At 40.5% G+C, this 22,591-nt stretch overlaps 2 protein-coding genes across 2 annotated transcripts; both read left to right on the forward strand.

The window, feature by feature from the left end:
* The first annotated feature begins 720 nt into the window (after positions 1 to 720).
* Positions 721 to 7,810, forward strand: LOC118779304 (translocon-associated protein subunit alpha-like). The gene is made up of 9 exons (XM_036531347.1): positions 721 to 830; positions 2,115 to 2,230; positions 2,439 to 2,532; positions 2,730 to 2,857; positions 4,430 to 4,564; positions 5,029 to 5,105; positions 5,335 to 5,413; positions 5,688 to 5,781; positions 6,501 to 7,810. Exons 1-9 carry the CDS (start codon positions 761 to 763, stop codon positions 6,563 to 6,565), a joined length of 858 nt encoding a protein of 285 aa, XP_036387240.1. The 5' UTR covers positions 721 to 760; the 3' UTR covers positions 6,566 to 7,810.
* A 2,671-nt stretch (positions 7,811 to 10,481) lies between these two features.
* LOC118779509 (neuritin-like) lies at positions 10,482 to 21,298 on the forward strand. Its single transcript, XM_036531656.1, has 3 exons — positions 10,482 to 11,185; positions 18,814 to 18,961; positions 20,286 to 21,298. Exons 1-3 carry the CDS (start codon positions 11,134 to 11,136, stop codon positions 20,515 to 20,517), a joined length of 432 nt encoding a protein of 143 aa, XP_036387549.1. The 5' UTR covers positions 10,482 to 11,133; the 3' UTR covers positions 20,518 to 21,298.
* The last annotated feature ends 1,293 nt before the right edge of the window (positions 21,299 to 22,591 follow it).

Below are 22,591 nucleotides of genomic sequence, written 5' to 3' on the forward strand. Positions count from 1 at the left end.
ATAAACGCCACAAAATGTGCAAGGCAATTTACCTCCCCTAAACTGATGGATTTACCTTTGTCAGGGGCTACTGCTGTTTACCTTTCACACTACTGACTTATGCTGGCAGTTAGTAGTATGATAGCAACTGCATTCCATTCCACAATTTTACAGTAAACAGTTTACAAGTATGTTAATTGTAGTAGGAACTGTGAGTAAAGATAAATAAAACATTTTTGGTTAAATGTAAGATGACAGAATTTATACTGTACAGGCCTCATCAGCTATGAGGCTAGTTCAATATTTTATTGGCCTCCTTTGTTAAACGTAGGAATGGGTCACATTTTAGTGATGTATACATTTGCTTAAAATAGTTTAATTAAAAGTTTCCAGTTTGTATTGTTAATTCAATTTGATGAAAAAATAGACTAATCAAAACGTTGCATGATAACATATTTTGAGTTTGATATTAATATTTTTGGTAGGACCCCTGCCCACTTCTGTCAGCTGTATAAGAAGCCACCAGCAACTGATTTAATGTGGTCACAACATCGAGCACTGTGCTCTCCTTAATTTTATGACGATACAACTCCTCTTCCTGAGAGCGACCCCGGCATCGCGCGTCAAATTCTGTGTTTCTGCAAGTTTGAAGAGTTTGGTCCATTGCGCAATATGACGCGACGGGGCGTGTTTTAAGTTTCTTTCTCCCACCCCTCAATTCCTAGGTCTTTTCTACGCTGACTGTTGACTTGGAGCAAGGCAAAACCTATACGGCTGTAAAATGTTTAATGTTGGACCAAAACTCTTTTTGCTTTTTCTTATTGCTTTTCCATGTACGCTGATTTCAGTCGGTAAGAAACATTGCTTTTCTGTCGTTTATTTTCGATTACGCCCAGACAGTGCAACTTTATCAACAGCTGTAAGGCTGTTAACTTGGTACTATACCGACGTGGCACATCTGGTTCAATTGTCCTTAAAAACTACTTGGATTTCTTTGCATTTAGGGTAAATTGCGTTCCACGTCGAATTCTCTGCATCTGATCGTACGCTAGAGTTTGAAATGACGATTAATAGTTCCTAGTTACCTGGCGAAAGACACTGGGTATATGTTTGGAAAGTTAGTTGCTTTATACTCTTGATAATTCGTTTTCTTTAACGAAGCCAAAACAATATGCAGTGTATGTGATGTAAGCTAGTGTTTGCAGATTGATCTTTGAATTTATGTTCTATATCGCTGACAAGTTTGACGCTGTCTTTTACTCTTGAATCGAATATCTTTCATAGCTTTGCGTTTAGTTCCACACAGATGCTAACGGATTGCCTTAGATGAACCGTCCTAGTAGAGTGTAAAATATGAAAAAGAATAATATTTCGATAAAGAATGGGTCCTAGGATTTAACCCTCTAAAAAGTTTGAATGCAACTTCATTGAACGTTGAAGATTTTACGCCATGAGTTTGTCTCGCAGTGCATGCTCGTAGTTCCCATATAGCGAGCTTTGGTGACGTGTCCTAAGGGTTTAGCGGAGGGCTCTCATGCCGAGACGCATAGCACAGCTGTATAACGTGGGTTTGCGTTTGTACTGTTTTGCACACCACCTACGCGGGTTTTCGCTTCCAGTACAGCATATTAATAGATATAGGCGTAATAGGAAATATTATCAGTCCGTGATATTGACAAGTTTCTCTTTACACCTCTATTGCTTACGTTTATTGCATTTATTATTAACGGATAGTGTAAAGGAATGAACTCAGCTGAACAGCAGCGCAAATACAAACCAGATTTTAAAACGACACGTTAATGTTAATGATTGACTGCACGTGGATTACACACTGATATTGGTGGCTATGCATTTTGTTGATGGCCTGAAATTTCCATTGAAACTGCTTGCTCATCACCAATGAAGATAGGGCAGCATATTTTCTTAGATTAAAAAAAAAATCAACAGGTCCTTTTACTCAAATCTCAATTAACAAAACGACCTTTAATCAAGAAATGTTCAAACTTATTTTGTAAGGTTTTGTGCTTTTTTTCGTCATTAGTTTATGCCTACTGAATGCACCAGTTACAGATTCCTTCAGCAGTATGTTCCCATTATGAAGGAGTATGGATGTCTGACTCTCCGCTCTGCTGTAGGGAGGGTGTCAGCTCAGAGTGACCCCTTGGAGGATCACATCCCAGATTCGTCCGTTGAGGACGAAGAGGAGGATGAAGAGGAGGTGTTGGCTGACGAGGCCCAAGTCTCAGACTCAGTAGGTGGAATTAACTTGGTAAAAGACCAAAGGAACAGTGACCAGTGATGCTACATTATAGAAGTAAAGTCACAGTCAGCAATGTGCAGCATTAAATTTACTGGTAATAACAGCCATGTGTCAGTCAGTCAGTCTGTCATTGACTGGATTGCATTGTGCCTGTTTCACTGTGAGGAAGGTGAGTGTGACCCAGCGTTTCTCTTTGCAGGACACAGATGATGATGCCGATGAGGATTCAACGGGAACAGATGTGACCTCTCACCCTGATGCGGACACCACGATCATTTTTGTCACTGGGGAAGGTAGGACTCCTTTTCTTTTTTGGCATTTTTCTGAAACCCAGCCACAAATCTGATGCCTCAAAATGTTCTGTACTTGCACATGTCAGGAAAAATGACAGCTGTCCCTGATGACCAGGGGTCTTTTCATGAATAATAAACAGATCTGCTGAATTCAAAAGAGGGTGCGTGTAATAACTGTACTCAAATTCATTTGCCAGAGTTCCCAGCCAATGAAATTGTGAAGTTCCTGGTGGGTTTCACCAATAAAGGAAGTCAGGACTTCATTGTCCGGTCACTGGAGGCCTCCTTCCGTTACCCACAGGACTACCAGTTTTACATTCAGAACGTAAGTCACACTGATGCTGTTTACATGTAAACTTAATGGCTTTAAATCATGTATATAAATACAGAGAGGAGAGCACAGTCTTCTCTCTCGTGTGCGAAACAAGTGTGGCAGTACAGTGAAATATATGATGTGTTTTGTTGAAAACATTTGCAAAGCAAAAACTCTGAAATTGACAGAAATATTATGTAAAATCACTGACACACAAGGACTGTTCTATGTGTCTGCAAAATAAGTGGTTCTGTTGATGCAATTTAGTACATAATATTTTATTTTTTGATACAGCAGAGAGGTAGCCCTTGGCAAGGTGGCATCACGCAAACATATTTGCAAATTGAAGAAAATTCTTTAAGAAATAATTAAATGCAAATCACACACAGCTGAGCTTAGCCATGAATTGCCCAGTTGTGGTGAGGAAGCACAATAGGATAATCAGTGCTTACATAAATGAATTGTTACTGGTGGACTTTGGTTTGGGAGATGTGTTATCGGTGTTGAGTAATGTATGTTCTGAGTGTGGCTCAGGGTCTAACTTCATTATCATCATCAGTCAAAACTGGATTTCAAATCAAACCGATTTAGAGGAATATAAGTATGTTATTTTTTAAGTTGTGTGTTATTGGGCCAGCACATTAGCTGTTCTTGTACTTTTGTAGAACCATTTGTTGGTGATAGAAATGCTGGAATAAATGTAGGTCATATCTTTTGCAGACTATTATTGATTTTTCACCTCTTTACCCTCTCCCTGCTTTTCAAGTAAATACTCATCAGCCTATTTGTTGTTCACAAAAATCACGTGTGACCTGTTGAAATTGTATCCTTATTATTCAAATAGGCTACACAACGCTATGTATTATCATCTTAATTAACTACATAATATTTACAGAATAATAAGGTTAGTGCAGTTTCAGTTTCCTTGGTGTCATAATGTCAATCGTACAGAAAGAATTTTGAATAAAACTGTTTTTATTGCCCTTCTTGCCACAGTGAAATATACAAATGATAGAAAAATAACAGCTAAAGCAGCATTCCTTATTTGATGTATTCAGGGGTAAATGTCGTCTGTTGTATGTTATTCATTAGTCTGAATGAACAACAAATTTCTCTAAAAAAAGTTTTGGCCCTGTGTCAAAAATTACTTTCATTGTGCACAGTTAAAATGCATTGTTTCCAGTAGCCAGTAATTTCAAACTCTGAGGATCACCTGTAATATGCTACTTTACAACAACTTTGTGACTAAAGTGTTATGTTATTGCTAATATTTGTTATAAACAGACATGTGTCCCTGAATGATTTTGTTTGTGCTGTATTTTTTTGTTCAAGTACAAAGACTATACAATGGTAAAGGCACAAATACACATTTCTGTTCAAGGTATCTTGAAGTATGTGGCATTGGAAAAAGAGTGTGCTTTGCGGTCCAACAAATAGGCCTGGCCTCTACAGTGACTCTTGCTCCAAAGCAAATGATTTTTGCATTGATTCCCTTCAGAAAGAGTTACATTTCTGTCTTTATTTTCTGTCCTCTGGATTCAGATGTTCTGATTTGCCTTTTGTGTACGTTGGTGTGTCCTGTAGTTCACAGCCCTGCCCTTGAGCACCGTGGTCCAGCCCCAGAGACAGGCCTCCTTTGAGTACTCCTTCATCCCTGCACAGCCAATGGCTGGCCGCCCTTTCGGACTGGTCATCCTGCTCAATTACCAGGACAGTGAGGTGAGTGCTGTGATGTCACAATGAATTGTGTCTTTCAGATGCCTTCCTCTGGCAAGTTCTGGAAAGACCCACCTCAGTCTCTGCCCCCTAACACCTGCTACCCCTAGTACCTGCTGTTTATTTTACGTGTTGTATTGTGATGTATTTTGGATTCTAGTGGTGTTCTACTGACTGATGTATGGTAATATACTTGGCTTTGATTGCCTAGTCAGATTACACAAGTTAACTTGTGGTAGGGCTTGAATAGTGTTATGCTGACTGCTCTGGGAACCTGGCCTGACACTGTTGCTCAACTTGAATGGAAACACTTATGTTCTGTGGTGCTGGAAGCTGCTCTGGACAAGGGCATCTGCAAAATGAATGTAATGTAATGTAAAGTGCCACACATTTGTGTGCAGAATCTCTTAAAGGCTCCTGTTACAGCTGTGCACCCAGTCACTAATCGTTTGTTTCCTGCATTGCAGGGTAGTGTTTTCCAGAATGCCATATACAACCAGACCGTCACCATCAGCGAGCTGGATGAGGGACTTGATGGAGAAACGTAAGACACGTTCCCTCTGTAAACTCTGCGCTCTGCTCATTGGCTTGTGCTTACCCATTTCCTGTTTTTGTTTTCTGTAACTGCACGTTAACCTTTGGGCGTTTGACTTTTGTCATTAATTTGTAAATGTAGCAGTGTTTTTCCTCACATTTCCAGTGTTTAGAATTGTTGGTAGGTGTTGACAGAGTGTTAATGTGCTGAATAACGGTCGTCTTATGCTCTCCTGTAGGATGTTTATGTATGTGTTCCTTGCTGGACTGGTCTTTCTGCTGTTGTTTGGCATCTACCAGGTGCTGGAATCTCGAACGGTATGAATCTGAGAATTGATCACCTTTCTGAGGTTTGGGTAGCGGGGAGAGCTATAGGCCTGTTGGAGTCTGAGGGGGTTTTGACTGACAGATATTTAAAGGAAATACCCATGAGCTCGCTTTTCAGATCAATGATATACTGGAGAAAAGCACTTGTTGGCCAGCAGTGTTTTGTAGCGATTTTTTTAAACTAGAAAATTCATGTGCATAATATGTAAGATGGCTTGGAGGAATCAATAAATAGCATAATAGCCCTTGTTGCTTGGTGGCGCAGAGGAAGAGAGTGCCGGTGAAGGTAGAGACAGGAACCGGTGGTCTGAATGATGTGGACATCAGCTGGATCCCCCAGGAGACCCTCAATGCCATGAGTGAGTGCAACTCCTTCAGCAGGCTCTTACATTTATGTCTCAATCCATACACACAGCTTTTTATACACACGTGTATCAGTCCATACAGGAGCACAGCTTTGTATACACACGTGTATCGGTCCATACAGGAGCACAGCTTTGTATACACACATGTATCGACCCACACAGGAGCACAGCTTTTCATACACACATGTATCGGTCCACACAGGAGCACAGCTTTTTATACACACGTGTATCAGTCCATACAGGAGCACAGCTTTGTATACACACATGTATCGACCCACACAGAAGCACAGCTTTTCATACACACATGTATCGGTCCATACAGGAGCACAGCTTTTCATACACACATGTATCGACCCACACAGGAGCACAGCTTTTGATACACACATGTATCAGTCCATACAGGAGCACAGCTTTTTGTACACACATGTATCGGTCCATACAGGAGCACAGCTTTTGATACACACATGTATCGGTCCACACAGGAGCACAGCTTTTGATACACACATGTATCAGTCCATACAGGGGCACAGCCTTTTACACCCATGTGATTGTTGATATTTCTAGTGTTTAATCAGTGCTATTGCATATAAACAAATTTGTTTTTTTTTTGTGTCCATTTAATTTCAGCAAAAATGGTTGAGCATAGTCTGTATGCCTTAAGTGATTTAGTCCCCTCAATGGTCTTGTAATCTTGCCTCTCCCTTTCTTTACAGACAAAGCCTCCCCGAAAGCTTCACCCAGGAAGCGCACCAAGAGAGCAGCCGGCACTGACCAGTAAACCTCCCAATGTGACCATCCCCAACTGTGAGGTCAGAGCAGCGCTCAGGGCCCACCTCAGCTCAACACCACCGCCCAACGCTACCTGCCCAAGAACTCTGAAATCTGCCCCAGCTCTGAAAGCCTAACAGTTCGCCACAGAAGGTTCCAGAACAAAAAGCTGTGGTGTCTGTGACATTCGCTCATGCCTCCTGGGGGGTGAAATGCCACTAATGTTGGACACTGGTAGCCATGAATAATGATAATTTTTTTTTCAGCAAGAATTCATGATTGTTTTTATTTAGTTATGTCTTCAGGAAACACAGGCTTGATAAATTAGGTATGTTTGATTGAGCATTTAATTGGTACAGTATGTCCAAGTCAAACAGACCCATGTTTTAATCACTTTTCATGTTTTTCTTTACCGTCTGGTCAGAGACTATTATGCTGCCAAATGGGGAAAATTGAAGTTATTTGATTTTTAAAATATTGGCAGAGGTTTTTTTTGTAATGTTTGGTACTAGTAAGTAAAGTACTAGTAACCCTACCAAAGCAGGGGGGTCTCTTTTAGATTGTTTGTAAAATTTTCTAATTTTTATAATTTTGATTGACATGCAGGTAATTTATGTGGTACTTCCCATGGTAAGAATAGCAGGGATGAACAAAATTTTGACCTAAAAGGCCTGTTGATATGTATGCTGTTTTGACTGACCATTCTGAGTTAAGGCTGAAACGCATGCTTTTGATCTGGAGCAGAGCCATAGACTTATGAAAGACACTTACTCCAAAGGCAGCTCTCTCTCTCTCACTCTCTCACACACACACACACACGCACACACACACTATTTCACTTACATGCATCATCACACGTATTTAATTTAGGAGGTTACATCTCCATTCATTCTGTGCTTGTGCCCTTCAGAATGGAACTTTCCAGAATCCCGATGACAGAAGTGCATGCACCTAATGCCTTTCGATGCACCAAAAGCAACAGATGGCAGCATGTAGCGGAGAGACACTTGACTATCAGAGGGCACTGATTTGCAAAGGGGGCAGTGTTTTGCTTTCTTTATTCTGAGGCATTCTGGTATGGGCAAAAGAATGAATGCATAATTGTAACACTAACGGTTGGATGTCGGTGGCTGGCATACCTTCACTTGTGACTGGAGTGAAATGATTCGGTGCCAGTTATTTTTTTCCCTGAAAGGCCCTTTCAACATTGCAGTGATGTTGCCAGAAACATTAAACAATTACAGTCTGGGCTAAATCCTGTGCTGTTGTGCATGTCTATGAACAAGTATTTAAAAAGGCCTTTATATGATACAGGATAGACATGGCTCATTTGTTGGTATACAGTAAGTTTAAATGGTTGCTTTCAGTGGCGATAGCCTTAAATACGATTAAGCTGGGGCGGGGGCAGAACAGTGTATTCTGAATGTATGATTTCTTTGGGTCACATTCCTCTTGTGCCATTTACTCACTGACCACATTCAACTGTAGGAGGTCTTCACCCTCAGTTTTCAATGAATTAAGGTAGGTGTACCTGACTACAGAACTATTCAGAACTGTCAGGTCAGCTTCCCCTCACTCACACAGTGAGACAGGAGGGATTTTGGTATTAGCATTCATATGTCGTTTGGCAGTATGTTTATTTGAAAGCATTTTTAAATCTTCTCATTTGAATGAAGAGTTTTGTGTTTAGTAATTTGCTGCATCAGTAGTATCTGTACATTATCTCAGATTTAAATTAACATTGATTTTTAAGGCTTATGAAACAATTCCACCGAAGTTGGCACACATTTTACACAATTATTATGAAAGAAGCAGTTATGTAATGATAGATCTAGTATTGTAGAGTAGAGTGGATTAGATAGGAACATACAGTACATAATACTGAATTATAGCATTAGAGAGAGGGTAGTGTATGCATGGAAAGGTTAGTATAGTTTTGTGTGGTGTGGTGTAGTGAAGTATGTTTTGGCAAAGGAATGTTTAGGCAGTTATCAAAGTACATTATGTAATCAAATAATATGTTCAATCCTGTGTATGCAAAGTTTAAATATTTGCAGCAAGTTCCATATGTGTAGCTGTAAATATCATGGGGGGGATGCAGTAAGTACATAAGGCAGAATAATGAAAAAAAGAAAAATACTACAAAAAATGGCTTACTCTTAGAGACTGGCTGTCCATCAGGCTGCCCACGTAGTTGCATATTATATCAAGCATTGACAAACAAAGGGCTGTTAGACCTATAGAGACCAGGCTGACTATAAAAGAAAAGTTTTTGTATGAGTTCTCCATCACAAATCGAACAAAACAGTGACAGTTCACTAATATTTGAATGAATTGTTCTGGGACACTAAAACGAAATGCTGCATTTGTAACGCCTGTCTGGCAATAGCTCAAGAATGCCTGGCTTCCGTGTAAGTCGACAGCTGTTTTTCTATGGTGTGTCCACTGGGTGGAGACATAGAATCCCTGTAGCCTGCCCATTGAGGCTCTCTTATGCACAGGGTCGATTTCTAGATCTTTGGATGTGTTTCTGCATCTTAAATTACCCATCAGCTCAGACAGGGTAAAAATAAGCAAATAATATATGTGTATAAATTAAATATAAATGTATTTTGTATATTTATTTTGGTAAAAAAAAAAGAATCTGAATAAGAGAAATGTAAAAGTTTCCCTTTGAGAAATTACTAATTAAATTTGAGTTTAGTCAGTCACATAGGCTGTTCATTAATACATTAAAAGTAATTAACAGATGGCTTAATTATTACAAATTAATTAAACTTTTAGCACTCATAGCACTCAAATTGAAAACGTTTGAAAGTCTTTTGAAGCCTTGGTGGATTTAAATTATGAGCTATGGTGATTATTGTGCCAGTTTCAGTATAATAAACAACACACATCAATTGTGAGCACACATAATTGAACAAGAATAACTTAAAGATAACTGTAAATGTACACGTCAAAGTATGGCCAGGTCTTCAACGTTAAACAGCTAAATTATTTTAACATCAAATTAAAATCTTCTGCTGTAATATTATTTGCATGGATTGATAGATATAAGTGTAAAATATTATTTTTGAAAGTAGGAATGATCAAAAAGTAAAACCTATTTTGTCTGAAATTCCATTTTTTGAATAGCAGACTGGAGCATCTGTTCTTTTATAGGGCTTTCTAAAATAAAATACAAAAAAAAGGCGTGTGGGGGTCCCACACAGTGGCCCCATATTGACAGGGTAAAGGTGGTGCAAGATGACTGACAGAGGGAGAAAACGTGGACAGACTTCACTCCTATGATACTGTGTGTGGCTGCTAAGCTCCTCTTTGTGCCACACATCTGAGCCAAAATGGTGGGCGAGCGAAAGAGGAGGCATCCCATCACAGCAGTGTTTGTTCTGGCATGATGATGAGATAAATTATTAAAATCTCCAAGGGATCAATCTCAGACTGCCACAGGGAAGCACAGGACCGAAAAAAAAAATCAGAAGTCGCTCTGTCTTTTGATCCCCCCCCCCCCCCCCCCCCAGAAAAAAAAGGAAAGGAGATGGATACAGAGACATTTTCTGAAAAGAGACTACTCTCGCAGAAGAAATTAATAAATAAATAACTGCAGTGTTCACAAATGTCCCTGAATTGAAAATTGAAATAATGGGGAAAACAACCAGTAGGTGCAGACTAAAAAAAGGTATCTTCATAATCAGTCTAAAAAATGTTTTGTTCTTGGGGGGGCTACCATCATCCAGCACAGTGGCTACAGCATAATGGTTTTCAATGTCTATGCAGTCCTTGACTTCAGCTCGATAAGCGTTGGCAATATATACAGAGATGATGTAATTCTTGCCAACGGGGAAGGAGGGAGAGAGAAAGGGGAGTGGAGGGATGGAGAGAGAGAGTGAGGGGGGGGGGGGGGGAGCGAGAGAGAGAGGGGGGGAGACCATGATATTGCTGCAAATTGTAGCACTGGGAAACACTAAAATGTGAGCTGAAGATAATCCTGACACCGCTTACTATAAACCTTGTGTGAGAAAAGGAGGAAAAGAAGAACGCGATTTAAGACAGACGGGGGATTGTAATGTTTAACATCAAATATTTACGAATAGGTTGCATTAAAAGGTCAAAGGCATTGAACGGTAATGTATTAGGATACTGTATTGCATCAGATGTCGGAAATTAGCGTATACACCAAACAGAACCAAACGCTTCAAGTGTGCGCAACATCACATCCGTACATCTGCATTATTGTCAACAAATGAGGGATGACACAAACGTGTTGCTAGCGTGGCACCACAGTAAGGTGTGGAAAGTAATCGAATGCGCACAAACTGTCGCGTCAAAGTGCGCCAAAAGAAGGATCACATGGCCAAGGAAGGGTAGAGAATGGAACGAAGAATTTCGCACAGAATTCCTTTGTCGGTACCGTGTAATGTAGCTTCAGTTGGCAGCACTTTGCACCTGTGAACATTACGTTACATTCTTATTGCTGATTCCTAATTTAATTCAGCTTTGATTTCGAATGATGATCGGTTCTGCTAAATTCCCTGAGATGGAACCCTGCACCCTCCCTTGGGTTTAAATAAAAAGGATATGGGACTGACGACGACGGGGACCTCAACATCAAGTGCAATCATTATATTAGGTAAGAGGCAACGTTTTACTTGCATTAACATTTTGCAATTAACGAAAACGTGGGCTTTCCGTTTTCCGTTTGAAATGGTGTTGAGCTGTAAAGAGCAGAGCTGTAAATAGCAGAGAGATATGAAAATAGGCCGTGTTCTTAAAATAGGCTGTTACTTTATCGGGAGAAACGAATATACACAAATCATCTTTATTTGTGGAAGAATGTTAATGAATTGGGCTATTAAATTGCTTCAAGCAGGGGATCGTATCGAAACCATCTCTGTTTCCACGCATATGTACCTTAATGCACCTAAATGATCAAATTCGCCTTTGGGTGCATATTCGACCAGTAAAGGTCTTTTGAGGACTCGCCCCTTGGACACTGTACTGACAACGTGGGCATGACACCACGTGCACGACAACACAATCGGAATAATTGAAATCCACAAATACATGATGCCGTGTTCAATACTCTGGCTGGCTAAAGATACATGCTTGCCTCTGTCTATTTATGTATGCATTTATGTATGTGGACCATGTTCGTGTATTTTAAGAAAAAATAATTTAATCGTTGTAAAAATGTTAATAATATGATTGGATGTGTGGTTCAATAAAACAATAAAAAGAATTGTATTTTTTTTATTCAAGAAGAAGAAAAAGCACGAAAATGCAATAATAGGTGGTCTATTAAGCGGTAATGAGAACGAGCTATTCTGAAACAAAGACCACAAATTTAACGAATGGTGTAACGAAATGATAAAATTTTATGTGAATTTAAAATATGTGTCTGTGAAATTATTATAAAGTGATTCATCATAACTGCATAGTGTTTTTAATGGCATAGAAAATATATGAAAGAACTAAGGGCCGTGTAGTTTCACAGAACCTCTGGCACATGTATTCGTTTGGATGGGGGTGCATCTTGTGTATTTTAAATAATTGTTGTTTTTAATAATAATAACAACAATAATAGTAATAATAATAAATATACAAGATATATTATGAAAACGCACACTTCACACCAGACGACATTCGGTCACGAAGACATATAACGGAGGGATCAATTTGTGTAGTCTTCAACAGGGCCTGCCACACATTTGTATTCATTAGCCCCACAGATGTCAATGAAAACGGCGACGGTAAGATGTTAAATATTTAATTAGGCAAACGTCCGGAGATTTTTTCTTTTTTTAGTTTTTAGCTAAATCTTATTTTTTATACTAAACTGTTTTTCTGTTTGTACAAATGTCTGTATGAAAAATATATATGTTACTATGTATTTAGCGCTACTACCAGAAAAAAAAAATAATACCATTGTAATGATATTATTAATAGTACTACTAGTACAAAATGTTGGTCTTCATATTTTAAGAAATTAGCTAAACTAATTTCAGTTTAAAGAAGAAAAAGAATCCCTTTGTCCTTAAATAGTTTAAATCTGAAATTAATTTACACGAAACCAGTGGAACTCTCTCTTACATTGCAAGATAAAATATTATGCACACACCAGACTTCGTCCTTTTGCAGAATACGTGCATTTCGGATTGGATTAACGTGTTAAAACGACTGTTTCTCTCAGAAGTAGTCCCCCAAGCATCTTGTATCCTGTTCAAATTTTATACAAGCCAAATTCTTTTTTTTTTTTTGATTATATACATAGGCTGCCTGTTCTAGTGCAAAACATTAAAGTCACCCCTAGTTCCTTAGCGTGTAATCAGTGAAATCATACATTTTAAAACAGCATAAAATATTCAAGCAAAAGTGCAACAGCAGCCGCCTTATACATTGTAATTAACAATGTATGGTTTTGGTAATATTTTCATTTTTATTTATTTTTTACCCAACATACTCTTATACTTGCAAGTGCAGACCCCCATGTTCTAACGACACAAACTGTGTATGATACATGAACAAAAACGTATTTGCATTTTTCTCCTGAAAGAGACGTGCATTTCTCGCGTCAGTCTGTGCCGTGATACCCCGTGGCTTGGAACGCAACTAAAGCAGCCGGGCGAGGTCTCAATTAAGGCGGCCCCGGTAAGAGGTGCCTCTTTAGTAAAAAGGGAGGACATATGGCACGGGAGGGATTTTCTGGGTTTTGTTCGTTGCCTGGGCCCGTGGTCCCTGCCTTCCGTTCCCACGGGACTTTCCGTGTCAAATTACTGACAACATTAGCTTGTCCGCAGCTGGTCATCCTTAATTTAGCGCCTTCCACCCGTGTTTTCCGCGCAATATGGTTCCCTCCACTTACTCAATTATCGTTGCAGCACTTACGAACATACATATGTCGAGCACCTCCCCCCTTGTCTTTAATAACAATTGTAATGACATTGTGAACAAATCGTAGCCCAGCAATAGATTTAGACCATAAGGCTCGCTGATCCTTTACCTGTATAGCTCAATCTGTTGAAGGGAATTGCAAATTTATCACTCCCATTTTGTCCTTTTAAACAAATGGTATGTCACATTACTATTGTTTCTATTATTATTGTGATTATATATAAATGTTTGCTGTTTTTTGTTTTGGAATACTGAGAGAATAAAGTGAGATTACTTAATGATTGAGTAGAATTTACTCCATTTATATATATTTATGTATTTTATCAAGATTTGACCAAAAGACAACAACTTGAATGCAGGGTAGTTTTTTTATTCTTACAGTATGGAATGTTGATTTGTTTTTTATTATAGCTTGTTGCTACTAATTCTTAACAGCAATGTTTCATGAGAAACACTTACTGTGCAACTAAAGGAGTGATTGGCAGTCCCAATGGGCAAACTGCCCTGAGTTTCGAATGAGCCCCCCCCCGCCCCCTCCACCACCACCACCACCACCACCAATCAGAATAATTGAATATTTGCAGAGGTATGAGTGGAATTATCGGTGAAATCAGTCAGCAGGGCAATCTGAAAAGACAGAGACTAAACTGGCAGATGACAGCAGCTGAAGCAGGGTGGTGCTCTGAGATGTGTGCCGGGGAGCGGGGGGTTGCGGGGGTGGCACATAGCAGAACGCTGGTGCTCTGTACCCCCTGGGAGAGGCGAGGTCACCGGAGCTCCGGTACCAGCTGGTGTAGAACAGGCTTCATTAAACCCCAGGGTGCTCCGGTCTGACAGCTGAGCCACGAGCAGTCAGTGATTTATTCACACCCAGACATAAGGCCTCTATCGCCAATACCACCAACAAGTCAGGTAACAGCCTTTGCCCTATCAGTGAGAAGCTGGAAATCATCATAGTAAAATGAGTAATATTTTGCCACCGTGGAAAGAAACTACCAAACTATCATTGATGTGACTGATGGAAATTTTTTCCATCAGTCATATCAATGAACTTAACTGCCACAGTCCTAAAATACCTGCGGCAGCCACTGAAAAATTGGGAGTGACATGGGGGTGTTACTAAGCAACCACACATTAACACGATCAGTTCTTTTCGTTGTCTGGTGTACGGAGAGCAATTAAGGATGGAATTCAATTTTCTGGCTTTGTGCAACTGAACATGTGACCATTAATCAATGTTTTAATTGGGGCAGCATGTCATCATAGTCCTTGGAGCTAAATGCTTTTTATTGCCGTGCTCTTCCTTCCTTCGGTACATAGCTGGAAGTGGTTTATGACTATGTTGGGTGTGGTAGAGTATCATTATGTCCAACGGCTCTTAAAAGCTTGTAAAAGCTTCTGTCTGAAAAGGATGTCTTCCATTTTACAGACAGCCACTGAAACACTTTAAGAAAATTGTGTAACTTAACAACAATAACAATTAATAATAAATAAAACATCTAAATGTGCAATGAGAATATATATTCTTCTATAATCTTCATTTTCATTTTTTTTTTTTTTTTTACAAATAGAGTAGGTTTGCAGTATATAAGGCATCAAATAAAGCTAGTGAAGCATATTGATGATTAATTGTATAAACTGATATGTAAGCTATGTAGGTTGCTCTCTATAAAAGCGTCAGCTATGCAAATCTATACATGCAAGCTGCAGTGTGTGGGAGTTACATATTTTCTCCTACACTTCTCTTGTATGAGCTTCCTCAGATGTGGACATGATTTTTAGTGTCATTAGCACTCTGACACGAGAAATCGAAATCCCACTGTTTTTACAGAAACTGACATTTAACATCATGTTTGATTTTTTTGAAGTTGTTTCCCAGGTAAATGTAAAGTGAGTATTCCTGTTATGTGTACATAGCCTTGTTTGCACAGACCTGTCCTTGCTGTAGGTCAGCAATACCAGAGGCCAGCAAATGGGGTTTCTACAGCAAATTGACCTAAGCCATCAATAGGTTGGCCAAGCATAAATATGGTGATATGATGGCCCAAAGCGCAGGTGTGTCATGCAGAATTGAGCATGTTTATCCTGTGCAAAATACCATAGCCAGAGAGTCTTCTTCAGCACTAACTTCCATGTATGTAGTTCACATGACCTTTTCAACATACTGCATCTTCGATAGTTCCTGCTTATATTTTAAATCCTGAGCCACACCCTGGATCAGAATACCATCAGAATCATTCATCGCAGTCTTTTGGTTGTGTTTTTCAGGTACAGGAATAACCAAAACACATGCACTGGTGTTTCTTCCTTTTCTTTTTGAGCTAATGAGCAACCTCAAAACCTCACTCTTTGTGTACAGACAAATGTAATATAGGTGAGATTAGGCAGTACCAGTAAAGTTCAACTCTAAAGATTTTCTGTGGTCAGCAGCACTTCAGGTCTGGGGGGGGGGGGGGGGGGGGGGGGCTGCTCACAGGGAAACAGCAAACCAGATCGGCAGCAGCCACAAAAAGGCATGAGCTTCCCCCTGTACTCCTGCCCCACCACTCCCAGCTTTGCAGGCACACAATCAGCCCAGGTGCATCAGTGGAAACTGGCTACACAACTCACTTAACACACCCGTCCCTGTTTGTCTGTGCGTGGCCCATCTTTCTGAATTTGTTTCATTCAAGAACGTGTGTCCAGATTATTTGCTTCAAACTGGAAGGTATAGCTTACGTGCTGTTTTGTAATAAATCAGATGAGGGTGTTGTCCTCTCTGTCGCAGTGTTCTCTTGGAGGTGAAATGCAGCACAAGGCTGGCTGCTTGTGTTGTGAAGTTAGAGAGGAGGTTCCGGAAAATATCGTGTTTTTTCCTTAATATATTTTGTTTTAACAGGATATGTGATTACACTTAATGCAATGGGTAAATTACCTCATGCGTATTACCTATTGCATGATAAAACAATTGCACCTTTCAAAGGGATGGGGGCTTTTTTGAACTTGAATTGGTTAAAATTGTCAAGGAGATTAATTAAGGTCAGTTAAAATTACAGACGAAGGGAAAACCATAGAGGATGCCGTGCAAGTAACCTTGTGCTCATTGTATGGTGGCCTTTAGAGTTTAACTGCAAAATGAATGTTGCTTGCTATAATGAAGGAAGGGTTTGACAGTAGGGTGTGTGGTACATCGTTAAGCATGTCCATGTCACAACTGATATCACTTCTTTTCTGAAGAATTCAGAATTCAAGTGTCTGCTATCTTCTGATACTAAAGCTATATTTAGTCACATATTACCCATAGGCTTGAATACTGTAGGTATTGTCACAGTATGTCCTTGGTACAGCAGAAGCTGAAAGACATCCCAGCCCATGCTGTTCCCCTTTTTGGGAAGCACAGAGTGCTACACTTTGTAATAGTTTGTTAAAGCTGTTCTGATCTCAGAAGAGTCACAAGAACAGTATATGCTCAGCTTGCCTGTTGCAGTAGGGAGTGGACAAGAAAAAGATTTTATGGTGTACTGGCTCTGCAAAGGGGTACAAATTAAACAGAGGCCATTGCTACAGTACAGAGCGTTCCTCAGGGAATGGAGCAGACGGTGGCCATCACTGACATTTCAGATCACTGTGTCCTTAGCGTCTTTGATAGGGAAACAGAACAGTCCAATGTTGCACTGATGCTGAAAAAGTGCATTGGATTACGCACCCAGTTTGTGTCCGTGAGTTCGACTGTTTAGCAGTTCAGCTTTATCAAAGGTGATGCGCTACAAGGTAAAATGAGAACGATTTCTTTTCTCTTTTTACCGTGAGGAAAAAAAAATCCTTTGTTCGTTCAGATTTCTTTTCTCACTCCTCATTCAGGCAACAAGGAGGAGCTGACCTACTTTTTACAACGCCTCATCCGTCTGAGAGCCCGGTCTGTTTGTGATTCTGTGTCAGCAGTCCTGCAAATAGGGAAATAGTCTGATAGATGGAGAATCTGCTTCCCGCATATTTTGTGTGAATTAAGTGAAAACTCCACCTTAAAACCCCGCTGCATGCACGGCGCAGACAAACGCCTGCTCTGAATATGTTCTGACGCTCCAGCGCTTCACACACACTTCATCACATACCACCGACACGCCATCTCACGTCACTGCATCATTCACAGAAGGGTACTCCTTCACATCCGCCAAGGAGGAGGTGTGAGGACCCTCTCCTTCCAGAAGCTTCTCTTTGAACATCTTTCAGCCGTTTCCTTCTGCAGAAAAAAAATAAAAAAAATTCCATTACATGTTCCGACCAAGAGTGTTTGTTGCGTGTTCAGTTTACAAAATGTCTCTCTTGTTTTCTCCAGGACTAGATAGGGGTGGGGCTTTCTCCAGAGGAAACCACAGACTTTTTTTTTTATTACTGCCACTCAGTGGTGCACTGGTAGCTGCTGCATTGAGTACAGTTACCGCATTGGCTGACTGTTAGAGGTGCAGTTCGATTCCTGCGCAGCCCTTACAGACCACACAGCCCCTTCCACAGGCAATACTTAGTCACAAACCTACAGAGCATCTAACGAGCATCTCAGGGTCTTTAACACAATTAACTGAGTGCATTCTGATGAGGAGTAGAGGTACCTTCTGTTAGAAATAACGTTCATACTGTTGCTAATTTATAAATATCATGTTTGCTCCCTTCTTGCTGGGAAAAGGCCATTTGTCGTTGTAATTACATTGTAATCACTGTATGAATTCTAAGTATCTGTGTCCTCAGTTGTGAATAACCTCAATGCTACCATAATGACTTTAAATCTACCCAGAGTCCAATTCCCTAATCAAAAAAACCCAAGCAAGCCTAAAGGTTTATGCAATTTAAAAAAAATCATGCAGTAATGTCTAGGAACATAGCAGTTACATGGTACTTATTTATTCCTGGTAGTCATGTAGGTACATTGGATGCTTATTAAAGTGTAAGCGCATTTTTCAAACAACAGATGAAGTTAAGCCATCATTAACTGAAATGGGGTTTAATCAGTTTGTCATTGTTTTAGCTATACATTCATAGGCCATGTCCAGCTGACTCAGAAAAACACAGTAAACATGGTCTAATTGCGGTTTGTATTATTTCAGAGCTGGTTTTCAATGAATACTATTCAATGCTGTTATTCCCAAATCAGTCTGTGATTTTTGTCACACTGCATAGTAATATCCATTACATGTGATGGTATCACTACCATAGCAACCTGAGTATGAATATATCTATTCAGCAGGGTGTGCAATGGGTTATCATAGTTCCTTTCAAGGATCTGAAAGCACTTTACAATGAAGGGGGGAGGGGGTCCATCTCGATTCTACCTTGCAGTGTTATGGTGTGTGGTATGTTTGTCCTTCTTTACTGATTTTTACCGTCATTCCACAGTGTTTGTGGTCGTGGCTGGAGTTTCGGCCGAGGTGAAATGTGGGAGCATTTACAAGGGCTTCTCGGACTGTGTGCTGGAGCTTGGAGAGAGTATGGCTAACTACCAGGAGGAGGAGAACACCGAGAAAGGAGTGGAGGTTGTGTGCAGGTGAGAAAAGCAGTGGAGGGTGTGTGTGCACGTACTTGTGCATGTGTGTGCATGTTTGTGCATGCGTGTGTGTGTGTTTGTGTGTGTGCGTGTGTGTGCCTGTAAGTGTGGTAAAATGCAAAGTTGCTGTCCAATCGTAATCATTCAACAGAAAGCTGGATCAAAAGAGTGATTTTTGCAATGCACCTTGGGTAATAACATTTTTATCCAGAGTTATTGCACATAAAGACCAGTTAATGCAAACTGTCTTCACTGACTCTCCACCCTGAAGATACAAAGTTATGAACATAATGTTATCTACATTATGAACATGTATAAATATTACTACATGAAAACAAATAAATTTCTCAAATCATCCATTATTACTGTGCCGAAATATTGGTCTTCTTTACGCTGCTAGTGCCTTTCTCTCGCGAAAACACAGCACACCCACAGACAAACGCAAGATGACATCCAGTTGACTGAAACGCCCCATCTATCCTGTTCATTAAATTTGGCCCGTGCCCTCAATGAGAGAGGATTCTGCCTTTCAAAATGAGATATATTGAAATGCAGTTTCAGGCACCGAATCGTGACAGGCCGTTTAAAAACAGACGTGCCTGGAAGAGAAGCTCGGGGTAGCGAGAGTACAGGGAAAGCGTGTGGGGAGAACGTCATTCCCCTCGCCCAAGGCAATGCATGGAGTGACTGCGTGAGCATTTAAAAGGTAATTAAAAACTATGGGGCAGAATACCAAGCAGGGTGTTAGAGTGAAGGACAGAGAGGGGGGAGCCAGAGCAGCAGCAGCTGTAATCTTAGAGGGGGTTAGCCGAAGCAGAACAGCGCCAGGCCATTGAGGAACTGAATAATTGATGAGCGTGCTGCAGCACTAAATGAAATTCAGAGGGCGTCTTGAGTGTTTGTATTTTTTTTCCATTATTATATATATTCTGGTGCTGGTATATTTCCCCAGAGTGCCTCTTTCAGCTTGAATGCGATGAGAAATGTGCCGGGGAGACCCGATGCAGGGTAACAGTCAGAGGACTGGGAGTGCAATCATAATGAGTCAAGCTGCTTACAGTAATATTGCTCAAGTGCAGCGTTGCTAATGCTGTTCAGGTTTTTTTTTTTGGAGCAAAGAGATTGCAGAAAGGATGAATTATAAAACAATTACAAATGAACACAAACAATGGAGCCACCTAGCAAGCACCCGGCAAACAAACAAAGGCTTCTCACCAAAACAGTTTTCTGATTCTATATCTGCTTTGCATGCTAAGTGACATGCAGGATTAGATTCAGGTGACACGCTTTGGGCGACCCAGTGACTGTGTTGCTGTCTCCACAGCCACTGGGAGGCGTTCCACTCCTGTGCCACCACGGCGCTGGCGGAGTGTCAGGAGGAGGTGGGCCGCATATGGGAGAGGCTGAAGGAGGACTCCAAGAAGATCCGATTCCAGGGGAGCCTGTTCGACCTCTGCAGCCCCAGCGCGGCCCCCTGCCTGGGCTCATCCTCCTATTCACTGCCCCTGCTGCTGCTCCTGCTGGCCCTGGGCTCTCCCGCCTGGCTCTCCCTGTAGACTCCTCACCATCACCGCACACCCCCGCAACTCCCCGTGTGGTCTCTTCCTGAGGACATTCAGAACTCAAGTTTGTGGGCTGAACCATCAAATCAAGGGGGGTAACAGGGGACGGGGGGGACAGGGTGGAGAGGTGTTGGGTTCCAAGGAATTGGATGAAGAGAACTGGTTGAAAGAAACAGGCCAAGTGTTCAGTGTTTTAAGTGTTCTGTCAATATTCAGATGTGTGTTCAGTTCCCTTCCAGTGAGAGCAGCTACATGGCGTGACAATCAAGACCCCTGAACACCGTGGCCATTTTCCACTCACTCCCGCCCCTCATGGCTGGAGTTGCACAGCTGCTATCACAAAACCAAAAAGTGTACACACCACAAATGATTTGGGATATTCTGTTAAAACGCAGATAAGTGGTTTTGCTTGTGTTACAGCTATATAGCTGATGTTAAATATCATTCCAAGTTCTGAGCACCTTAACACCTGAATTGAAAGGGTCACTCCACCAAAAGGTAAGGAATACTGTCACAGTTTATTTTTTGGTATAGTGACCTGTAGCTCTACATAATTTAGTGTAAGGGCATGAGTGTGATGTGATGCTTAGAATACAAATAAACATTCATTGTCAGTGTGTGAAAGCTGCTGTAGGGGTCAGAGGTCAATGTTCAATGATTGCAATGGTTGCAATGCACTTCTTACTTAAATTTCACTAATGATTTAACCATCTGCTACCTTTCTTTCATTTCACTATATGGGTGCAAAAGTAGAAAAAAGTAAAAAAATAAAAAATAAAACCTAATGCTTGCTTAATTTATCTGAAATTTATGGATAAAGTGCACTGCAGTAAGATTGAACACTGGCAGAAGTCACATAGCGTACAGTTAGCGTACTTACTGTGCTTTCCTTCAGTCCATTCCAGCACAGAGCAGAGGTGCTGCTTCCTTCGCTCAGTACACAGATCCAAGAGCTGTGAGTGAAACCGTAGATGAAGATGCTTTCAAAAGCACGAAATAGCCCTTCTAGACCCACTGTTTCCATCCATCTCCAGATCTGTTTTAGCCTTAGCGACAATCAGGGATTCCACCATCAACACCAAATCCGCAAGACATAGTTAACATTCAGAGGATGCAGGGCTTGGAGGTTGGACATCATTGTGCAGTCTGACAGCTGACCACCTGCTGGCCTGACTTTTAGTTTTCTCTCGAACCAAATCACCTTGATGCATGCAGCTCAAGCAATACAAACAGATAGCCAATATTGTGAAGACCAAATACTATGTGTGCTATATCAAATACTGTCGGCCTGCGTTTGTTAAATGAAAAATGTGTATCCTTGTTTATTCAAAGGCACAGCCAGAGCAAAGGCACTCCTGTCTACTGATCGAAAAAAAAAAAAAACACAAGGTGTGTGATGATCTGTGAAATTTTACGGAAGCTTTTGCTCTCTTTTCATGTTTAAAGCAATGAAATCAATGCACTAACACCCTGAGATAAAGGAACACAGCGGTGAGGTGTATAAACAGAGCACAGACAGCCTTTGGATGCAATTCAAAAAGCTTTAAGAATGCTTAAAATTATGTTCTTTTTTTTTTTTTTTTTTTGTACGTCGCTGAAACAAGAGCCGACATGTTATACAATCTGACACTATAGCTCTGTGAGCTTTTAATGGGTTTTTAAAAAAGTACAGATAAGTCAGGCCATTGTGGAATGACTGAACAGAGGACATTATCCTAGGTAAACTGAAATAATGCCAGTATGGTATTTAAATAAATAAACGTGAAGCATTTTATTAAGCCCTGGAAAACATATTAACCTATTCAGCTTAGAGAACAGACTACCTTGGTTTTACTCAAATGAAATATCATTTGTAGACTATAGATTTGTCTGTTTTCCAGAGTTACATTTACAGAGCAACCAACGCTTTAGCCTAAACCGCGTCTTCAACTTAAAATCCCATGTAATTCAATCATAGATGAATGAATTAAAGGAATTCAGTTATCAGAGCCTATGCCTGAAGGAGAAATATTATTAAGTTCAATAAAACAGATGTCTGCATTGGATTGATACCACAACTGTAATGTTA

Source organism: Megalops cyprinoides, chromosome 6 (assembly GCF_013368585.1).
Source record: "Megalops cyprinoides isolate fMegCyp1 chromosome 6, fMegCyp1.pri, whole genome shotgun sequence".
Lineage (NCBI taxonomy): Eukaryota > Metazoa > Chordata > Actinopteri > Elopiformes > Megalopidae > Megalops > Megalops cyprinoides.